At 50.0% G+C, this 10280-nt stretch overlaps 1 protein-coding gene across 1 annotated transcript in view; it reads left to right on the top strand.

Annotated features, from left to right (window-relative positions):
* Arl3 (ADP ribosylation factor like GTPase 3) overlaps window positions 1-5207 on the top strand; it is a 46783-nt gene extending 41576 nt beyond the window's left edge. Inside the window, exon 6 of the mRNA XM_028774590.1 lies at window positions 4933-5207. Coding sequence (XP_028630423.1) covers window positions 4933-4980 — 48 coding nt within the window. The 3' untranslated portion in view covers window positions 4981-5207. The remainder of the gene's footprint in view (window positions 1-4932) is intronic.
* The last annotated feature ends 5073 nt before the right edge of the window (window positions 5208-10280 follow it).

The following is a 10280-nucleotide window of genomic DNA, read 5'->3' as shown; positions in this document are numbered from 1 at the left end:
TGTGGTATAGACGGTTATGGAGGAGCTGTGTGTGGTATAGACGGTTACGGACAGACATCAGGAGGGTCTGGAGCAGCTCTCTCCTCACCTGACTGACGGTGACCGGGAGGCCAACTCATCATGTAACTATAGCGGGCTTTCCTGAGAGACTGTCAGGAGCAAAGAACAGGTAAAGGGTGCAGACCAAAGGAGGGAATCCATTTTGGATACTCCATCCTGCTGCGAGGCCTTTAGTCCAGAGGAGGGATCAGAAGAGACCCAGTTCCATCAAGCAATGACAGCAGAAGAAAGGGAAAGTGAAAATGTATGGGATGGATTACCTAAAGCTCCCTTAGCCGGACTCCCCCACCCGAGGCCTGGAGAAAAACCTTTCTGCATACCCTTGAGGTAGGCCTGGTTGCTAGGGCCTCCTAGGATGGATTACTTAGCACAGGTCTCTTGTCTTTTTCTTTCCAATGGGCATCTAGAAAATGTACGAAGGATCTGGATTAGATTTTTAAAAAGTTATAGAAACCTCATCCTGCTTCCGCCTGCAGCCATGAATTTCACCCCAGACCATGCTTGTCCTTCCTATTGTAGTTCCAGGTGTTTGGAGACACTTTTTCTTTTTCTTTCTTTCTTTCTTTCTTTCTTTCTTTCTTTCTTTCTTTCTTTCTTCTTTCTTCTTCTTTTTTTTTTTGTTTTTGTTTTTTGTTTTGTTTTGTTTTTCGAGACACGGTTTCTCTGTGTAGCACTGGCTGTCCTGGAACTCACTCTGTAGACCAGGCTGGCCTCGAACTCAGAAATCCGCCTGCCTCTGCCTCCCAAGTGCTGGGATTAAAGGCATGCCTGCCGGAGACACTTTTTCTAAAACACAACGTGTTTTCCTTTTAAAGCAGAAGTCAGCAGTTTAAACCTGGCCTTGATTTCACCATCTCTGGTCACCTGCCTACACTGATGGCTTGACCAGGCAGGATGACCCATGGGCACTGTCTTCCAGGCCGCCGAGCTAGACTAGCTTCTCATGTGGCATCTCCTCATCCTCCAAAAGGGAAGGATAATCCGATCACAGCATCTGCTGCTGTGATTCCTTAGGAGGGGCAGCTGCAGTCCGCCTTGCTTCGGTGTGGACTGAGCCTCTGACCGAGGGGCACCCGTCCAGCTTCCTGCCTCTGCTTCTTTTTCCTTGATCAAGGGAACTTTTCCCTAGCCTGCTAATAGAGTTTAATTTGTTTTTCTTTGCAGGGGTAGAAGTTGAACCCAGTATCTTGTTTATGCTAAGTCTTTATTCTATTTTAGAGCTATACTCTCCAGTCCCACATTTTAGTATTTAAAGAAGGATGTCTAGTCCTTTCCGGGCCTGGGATCAGTTGGTACTTTTTCCAGGTCTGTGTGGAACTGCTTATCTCTCTGTCAGACCTCAGGTGGATTTTTATATTTGCAGGCCTCTCTGTGGACTAAGAGAGCAAGCCTGTGACAAGTGATTTGCTCCCTCCCTGGTGCACTGCCCTTTGTCACCGGAAAAATATGAACAGCAAGCGATGTTTTATGTATGCTGTGTTCAGCTGCTCCTTAACCCTAGGGCCTAAAGGCACAAGGGGACAGGCTGCATCGCTCAGCACGGGTCTGAGCGCCTTATCATCCTAAAGCAGTTACTGAAGCGGCCACATAGTCAGCCTAGCCTTAAAAAACCAGCCCACCCAGCCATGGCCGCCACTGCTTCCTTGCAGCCACCCATCCCTGATGGATGTACCGGGCTGAGAGCAAATGCAAAGAGCGGAACAGCCAGAGGCCAGCCCTGCCCATAGGCAGGCAGTGCACCCTGACTCTCAGGCTCAGGATGATTAGTAGGGGCAGCTTTTCACCACTACTACCCCCACCACCATCACCACCACCTCCACCACCACCACAACCTCCACCACCACCACCACCATCATCACCACCACCACGCCCTGCCCCCCATGAATATGGTGGGAATACTTCTGCAACACAGAGATATTTATTTCCTCTCTAGGAAGTCACACAAGGCCCAGTGTTTGAGGGTCCCTGTCTCTTGTCTCTATTTATAAATTGAAGCTAATCAATTCAAACTCAGTTTCAACAAGATTGGTAGGGAAAGGAAAGGGGAGACTGTTCCCACCAGGGAGACTGATTCCCAGAATGAAGATCAAATGTGCAGGAAATCGGTCAAACCAGTTTTTAACAATAAAAGGTTCAACCATTAAGCAAACCTATGAATTCATTTCCTCCTTCAGGGACAGCACAGTCACCTCCTTCACGTAAGCAATCACCTTTCCTCCAGAAAAGCAAAGCCCACCGTTCACTCACACACAGAAGCAGAGGCTCCTCTGAATAACTTTGTTGTCTCTAAATGTATCCACTGAAGGAGGTGGCCCAGGTCACAAATGCCCAGCCTTCCACAGGCCTAGATCCCAGCAGGTTAGGAATCCTCTGGTCCCTTTTAGAGCTGTGGTACACTAGCTGGGTTCCTAGACAGGGGTCCTCCAGTCTTTACCCTGTATTCACCTGAAGGAAGCCAGGAGGGATGAAACCAGCAGGATGGCCTTTCCCAGCTGCCTTCAAAGGCTCTCCCAGCTTTTCTCTGTAAATGAGATGCAGAGCACTTCCTGTCTTCCTCAGCCACGGAGAAGATGGTGATGGTGTATGGTTCTCAGTGGGAAGAAAGGCGAACTTCAAGGCCCACCTCTGCGCCGACGTTTTCTGTTCTTCATTTCCTTGTTTGCAATCTGGAAATAATAATATATTTCACTGGGTGGCTATGAGAATTAATTTTAAAGACTATAAATTAAGTACGGGCTGTACACCAGACAGCATGCTGGTCCTTTGCTTAGACGCTCCCATCCTGGTTTTTGGATAACACTATTATCTTTCCTTTCCAGTGGGCTACTTGATAAAGCTTGCCCCTTACTTGATTTATGAGGTACTGTCACACAGGATTGTGGTCCTCCCCTCCCCCTGCCTCTCACCTCCAGCTCCCAAATGCTATGACTCAAAGGGGCCTCCCCAAGCCCAACAGAGAAGCCCAGGGTTTCACCCAAGAATGGCACCAGAGGCTGAGGACAGTCATAGGTGCTGGCCTCTGAGTGCCTCTGTCAACAAGACCATGGTGGGCAGGCCTCCACTAAGATCCTCAGACATCTGCCAGCCAGCGCCCTCAGCAGGCCGCGCCCTCTAAGGCCCTCTCCGCCTCCACAGAGGATGGCTCCCTCCACCTTCTGCTTTGAGTGCCTGCAGCTGAGTAAATATTTTCTCTATCTCTTTGCCTACACTTATGTTTGGTGAAATGTAATAAGGGAACCCCCCTTCACCAGTCATAAACAAAGAAAAAAAAGACAAAATGGTACTGGGGTTGTGTGGGGAGCCTTCTTGCTATCCCGGAGAAGCTGGTCTGATAAACAGTGTCTGTAGGAAAGGGAACATGGAGGCTCCTTTGGGTGTTTGTGCTGCGCTTGACCATGGCTGTGCTGCCCACGTTCTGAGCTCTTCCACTTTGGAGCGAGAGAAGAAGGTTATCATCGTAGTCGTCCCTCTTGTATGTGTAAAAATCTTTTTTGTCTCCTGGCAGGTGATCATTTTTTTCCTAGAAACCAATTAGCTACTAAAATTAAACATGCTCTCTTTAAATGAATCCTTTTCATAAAACAGTTCTAAAATTGCTCAGTTTTTCAGAGTGTGCAGCTGACCCAGTTGATCAGATGCTTTGGGGTCTCCTTCACCGGGTCCTCCACTGCCCAGCTGCAGCCAGGTGCTTCCTACCTGAAGGCTTTCTGCCAAAGCTAGGCCTCATCCTGGCAAAGCAGAAAGGTCCCTCAGATCATCAGGTTCTCCTGCCCAAACGCCCTGGAGGCAGCTGATGGAGTTTTAATCATGGTACATGCAGGTGACTGTCAGATTAGCCAGGAGAAAGGGGGCCTGCTGGTTGTTGTACAGTGATGTATTGTTTACGGGATAATGGCCCAGTGGCGAGGGTGTCAGCTGATATTTATTGCCATAAGCTGTTCTAGGTGTTCAGGTTCCATGGCAGATCCACAGCCACCAGAAACGTGGGGTTTGGAGTGTGGGTGTCACGTGTGTAAGCACAAGTAGGTGAGGCCTGGACTCTGGGCAAGATACCCTGCAGGGCCCACTTGAGTTCTGTCCCATGTTTCTAAGGAAACTTGACTTGCCTGAAGGTCAGGAGTCCCTGGGGGGGGGGGGGGGGTCCAGGTATGCTCCAGAGGGGGTTGACAAGGACGTCAAGTTTGACAGGCCTGGCATCTGTGAGGAATCGTGCCGCCTACCAGGAGGCTGTAGGCATTGTGTGGGGTTTTTTTCCCCCCTTTTTACCTCAGTCCCTCTCTAGCCTTCTAAAAAAGGACACTTTCAAGGTCAATGTGCCTTTAAGAAAACTCCGTTCCTCTGTCCTGCTTAGCACTTAAAGCAACCAGAAGCCACTTTGAAAGCTCTCTGTAGAAGCACGTGTGTATTGCCCTGCATGTGTGGAGGAACACCCACTGCAGAGGGTTGTTTTTCCAAAGTGAAATTTAATTTAACCCAAGTGTACACTGTCACACTGTAAACACGCTAGGGAACCAGAAGGGTAGCTCATTGAATTAATTCCCCAGCAAAGGTCAGCTTTTAGAAAAAGCCAAAAATGGCTGGAATCTTTCCTGATAGCTCCTCAGCCGAGCTCCAGACCCCAGGCAGATGTGTTTATTTTTTCAGAGGGAGTTCCTAAGGAGGCATCTCAAGTTCAGGTGGTGACTGGCTCTGTCCCCCTCCTGTGCTCAGGGACTTCCCTCTGCCCTCCCAAAAGGTCACCAGCCCTGGTCAGCCAGGTGGGCCCCAGGGCAACAAACTCCCCAGAGTAGGTGGTCCCAGTCCCCTCCAGGCTGAGCTCTTGGGGCACTCCTTGCAACTAACACTGGCCTTTTCTGCCCATTTCTCTCAAAGGATGGCATGAACTGGGTCTGCAAGAATGTCAACGCAAAGAAGAAATAAAATGGAGCCGGATGGCGGCGCGGGAGCTGCGGGCGCTGAAGTCGGCCTGAGAAACACGGTTGCTGCTTTCTGACCAAATGCTTTTCCATCTGTGCACAGACACAGCTGGGTGGCGGAGAGGGACAGCAGCTTGAGAAGAATCCCCATTCCAGCAGTAGATTTTAACTGATCTCAGAGGTTCGGTATCGTTTTTCAAATAAAGGAATTATATTATTTCCTCTGCATAATTGAAATAGTATTAAATGTCTCCGAGCACATGATTAGAAACGAACAAGCGCTTGTACTGCAGCTAGGTGATTCCACGGGGCTTTTGTGGAAAAGGAAGAGGCCACTTGTGCCGGTTCCTTTATTTACTGACCTGTCCCTTCACTCCCTCGGTGGTTGGAAACTGTGTTTGGGGGTGCTAGGCAGAGACTTTCTTTTCTCCTCATCTGCAACTGAGCCAGGGTTTTGGTCTGTCCGGCAGGAGACCGCCACTGGGGGAGGTAAAGGGTAGCTGATGATTAAACCGCCTTGTCAGGTAGGTAAGAGACAAGTCGCTACAGAGCCGAGCCGCTGGCCCCTGCTCCCTAGGGCCTTCTCCCCACGCCTCATCCCTGCCAGCCACACGGGGAAGCAGATTCTTATGACTTTTGCCTGTAATGACATCTGGAATGTAAGGAGAGCTGGGAGGTTTAATTCCAGAAAAACTACAAGGTCCTTAGAAAGTCCTCACATGGAGGGCTCAGGCTAGCGTAAACAGGCTTGCTCCAGCTCAGTGGAGCAGGGAGCAGTGACTCCAGATTAGCTGACTTCTCCACTGCAGTCCTATAGAGGGGATTTCTAAAGCTCAAAGAATTCTGTGTTTAAATGATCACAATAGGCCGACGCTATCAGATTTTAAAAATAAATGCAGCTCTGCCATGAACCTGCTCCACTGAGAAAAGCCAGGCAGATCGATTCTGAGAAGAGATCAATTCTTACTGAGCTGGCAACTAGGTGGTGTGGGAAGCTCATGGGTAGGCAGCATCTGCTGCTGGGTGAGCATGGGTGTGATCTGGTGGGGGGGTGCGGGGGGCTGGACCCAGGAAAGCACTCACCCCATTGCTGGTCTCTTCGTGGCAAGCACCCTATCCTTCCCCCACTTCGAAAGGAGCATGTTTGCCTGAGCCGTCAAAAATCCCAGCCTCAAACCCCCTGAAAGCCAACCGGAGCATCGTCTGCTCCTGAATTAAACTCTGTTCTGGGCATGAGCTCAGAGCTTTTCAGAGAATAAATAAGAGGCTATCCAATGCCTGGTGGGTCCAGGGAGGCCAGCTGCCTTCTCATCCTGGGAGGTAGCCCTGTCCGAGCCCACCATGGTGTGCAAGCAAACAGGAAGTGCCACAGAAGACCCTGCTCCGTGGTACCCAGCTTATTCTGGACTCTGGAGAGGGAGAAGCTGGGACAGTTTGAAAGGTGGCCAGGATGTAAGCTATCAACAGAGGCTGGGGGAAGGTGTGGGGTTGCAGTGCCCCAGCCTGTAAGGACTTGCAAGACAAAAGAAGGTGAGGTCTGTAAATCGCTCAGCTAGTTAGCCCTGCCACCTCTCCCACTGACTTCTCTAGCTCACCCAAACCCCTCTAGCTTTGAAGGGAGACAAACAGCTATAAAGAATCGGAAATGCCCCTTCTCCAGCCACCAGATGTAGCTTTGGCCCTTGAGACTTGCTTTTCTGTACAAATAGTGCATCAGGATGTTATCTGAGGGGCGGGAGGCCTGCTTTGAGATCCAGTTTTGGAATGCTGCAGCAGGGCACTCTTCCTTTGGAAGAGCTTGAGCTGTAATGCATTTTTGGTTTCTTACCATCAACTTAAGGAACTGTTCTAAAGAGCCCCACCCCCACCCCGGCCCAGCTAGCAGGCCTAGCGACCTGCCCTGCTCTGATCGCTGTCTCTGTAAATGTCCACATTTGCTTCCCAGCTAGAGACACCAGAGACAACTGTGGTTGCCACAGGCTTTTATCTTCCCTGTGAGTCCCGTTGAACCCTCTGGGGGCTCTGGGGATAAATGCGTGGAGCCTGAAAAATGCAGTTTGAAAGCTCCCATTTGTAAAAACAAAACGCTTGTAAAGTCCCGTTTCCTTTCCACCGTGCCACCCCTGCCCCCTGTGGCCATGGACGGAGAACAGAGTCTGAAGCTAGAAAGAGGATGCCCCGCCCCTGTGCCTCCCCCATCCCAGCGAGCTCTGGTAAGACTTCTGCTCTGCGCACCATTGCATCTGAATGTTCAGGGGGCGAGGGCTGAGGCCAGAGGGCAGGCAAAGTCCACAGCGTATACTCCAACCCGTTGTGGGAAAAACTGAGCCCTGCTCTCACCCGCCCTGTGTGGCTCCTTTTGGCTGGATTCCCTTCGCCCAGTGCAATACACCCTTTCCCCTTCGCTCTCCCTTGGTTACTATGGAAACAAGGGTGTCATTGATGTGGGCTGAGCTGGGGAACATGTCGGTGCACAGCTGAAAGTCAGCGATTATGCCGGTGGTTAGCTCTGCCCGGTAGAAAAGTCCACAGCCTGAGATGCTGCAGAAGGACAGTCTTGCCGACGTCCTCCCACCCCCTCCTCCCTCCCTCCTCCATCCCCTGTCTCCAACGGTTTCTTTATTCCCCTCTGGACTAAAGTGGTGGCTATTTTTATGCCAGGCTGTGCCCCACCCTCACTGTTGGCCGCTCCTTATCCGGCCTGGCCTGGAGGGTGACACCATGTCACCCTCACCAGGACCAATGTCTCCGTTCCCTTCCACAGCATGCTTTGATTTCTCTTCCTCTCCTTTTCGGGACGCTTCTTCCTTTATTTTTAGCTCTGCTCTGCATGTGGTTTCGGGTTCGATGTGATCCATCGGAAGGCTCTTTTTTTTTTTAAGTCCCCTTTGAAAATGATAATCAAAGGAAGGGACACGGTGTTTGGTCACGTGGAAAGCTCAATGTATAATTTAGACGTCTGTCAAAAACGCAACAAATAAAATGTAGCTGAAAGGAAGGCGGTCTGGAGTGGAATGTGTTCTCTGCTGAAGCTCCAAGAGGGCCCAAGCAGCTTCGCCCTTTTGGAGGTTAGGTTTCCTCAGGGGAGGGCTGTTTTCAGGAAAAACATGAATACCACCACCAGGTAATGTGATAACCACCACCATTGCAGCTGCAGCACCCATCCACCTCACCCTACCCCTAACCCCATGCAATAACTAGGCACCATTCACCCCACTTTGCTGTGGAAGAAACAGAGGCCTTTGCCTCAGTTAAGGAATTTGCCAGTATCACAGTGCCTGTGAGGATTGGTGGAGCCTAAAACCTGCTGTCTCTGAAGGACAAAAAAAAAAAAAAAAAAAAAATCACAGCCCACTTCCCTGAAGTTCCAGGTCCAGCCCTCACCTCTGCTTGTTCAGCAGCTGCCTCCCACAGCCTCTAACCAGGTGGCCCTCTGCACCAGGTGGCCCTCTGCACCAGGTAGCCCCTAGGCTAGCACTGCCCGCCCTTCCGGACTCCCAGTCCCCAGGGCTTCAGGCCCTCTCATCACAAAAGCACAGTTGTAGATCTCATTTCTTCCTTTGCACAGGTTAAGCCCCATGGACAGCAGAAAGGAGGGAGACATCAAGAACATCAGGGCTATCAGGGTCACTTGCAGTCACCTACCGCCTACTACTGAGTCCTCTTGCCAGAAGCCTCCAAAGAAAACGCTAGCTAGCCTTTGGAAGGTGGAGGCAAGAAGTTCAGGACTTAAGGGCAGCCTGGGCTACTTGAAACCATAATCTCAAAAACTCCAAGGTCTGATGGGGATGCTCATGAGAGGTCACATGGTAGTTAGCAGAGGCTCAGAGGTCTATGGTCTTGCTCACTCTTCATAACTCCTAGAGTCCTTCCTACCTCAGTGGAGGGGGAGCTACTGGCAGGAAAGGGGAACCAGAGGCGCAAGGTGTCCGATGTATTACAGGACATTCAGTTCACCTTGAATTTCAAATACAGACTAATTTTTACTTCAGGTACTCCATGTAATAGTTGGGACCTTGCTGGGCAGTGGTGGTGCATGCCTTTAATCCCAACACTTGGGAGGCAGAGGCAGGTGGATTTCTGAGTTCGAGGCTAGCCTGGTCTACAGAGTGAGTTCCAGGACAGCCAGGGCTACACAGAGAAACCCTGTCTCGAAAAAACAAAAAAGAAAAAAGAAAAAAGAAAAACAAACAAACAAAAAAAATAGTTGGGACTTTGTTATAATACTCAGGAAAACATTGTTTATCTGAAATTAAAATTGAACTGCCAATTCTGTTTTGTTTCAGTTTTTTGTTTTGATAAACCTGATGTTCCTACCAAGGACTAATAGAGGACATGTGAAGAGACTTGTATCCTCAGCCAGACAAAGTGGCACAAGCCAGTAATCTCAGCACTCAGGGGCTGTGTGCCTGTAATCCCAGCACTCGGGGGCTGACAGGTTCAAGCCCAACCTAGGCTACATTATAAATTATTTCAAAACCAACACAAAATATCCTGCTATGATAGCACACGACTTCAATTCCAATATTTGGGGGGTAGAAGTAGGAAGATCTCTGTGGGTTCAAGAGCAGCCTGGGTTATATAGATAACAGAGAGACGTGCTCACCATCCGTGCCTAGAAATCTGAGTTCAATCCCCAGAACCCACACAAAGCTAAACGGAAAGAACCAACTCTGCAAATAGCAGATACTTCTTCATGCCTCAGTCTCCTGTGTGTAAAATAGGGAAATAGTGACCAGGAGGATCAGAGACTAGTTTTGCTCAGTGTGTTATAGGAAATCTCTGTAGCTATTACAAAAAAAACAGCACTTTCCCAGGCTCCCAAGACGTCTGTCTCCACCTCCATTCCTAATCCTATGTGGCTCTGTGACTCTCAAAGCAACATACAAGCAGTCTGCCGGCAGCCTTCCCTGAGGGGCTGGCAGACCCCCTCTCTCTGAGGCTCCCAGGGCCACCCCAACCACACCTCCTGCAATTAGATTTGTAAGTGGGAACAGACTCTCATCAGAGGCTCCTGATTGGCTCCAGGCAAAAACACAGTTTAGCGCTCAGTCAAGCTGCATTTTTAGGGCCTCTGTGCCCCCCCCATCCCCCTTAATTGCAATCTGTTCTGTAATTTCTTTTTCCAACACTGCAGAATGCAGAGAAGCTGCAGCCGCCACCAGCAGGACAGGGAGGAGGGAAAGGGCTCCTGTTCCCCGCAGAGCATCTGCTAGTCCAGCACTTGGTGGCTAGAGATGTGTATGCAGTGTGTGCGTGTGCAGTGTGTGTGCAATGTGTGTGCATGTCTGTACTATGTATGTC

This window comes from Grammomys surdaster, unplaced genomic scaffold (assembly GCF_004785775.1).
Source record: "Grammomys surdaster isolate TR1022 unplaced genomic scaffold, NIH_TR_1.0 66, whole genome shotgun sequence".
In the NCBI taxonomy this organism is placed as follows: Eukaryota; Metazoa; Chordata; class Mammalia; order Rodentia; family Muridae; genus Grammomys; species Grammomys surdaster.
Note: the sequence above shows the minus strand (reverse complement) of the source record. Positions and strands in the feature narration are given on the sequence as shown.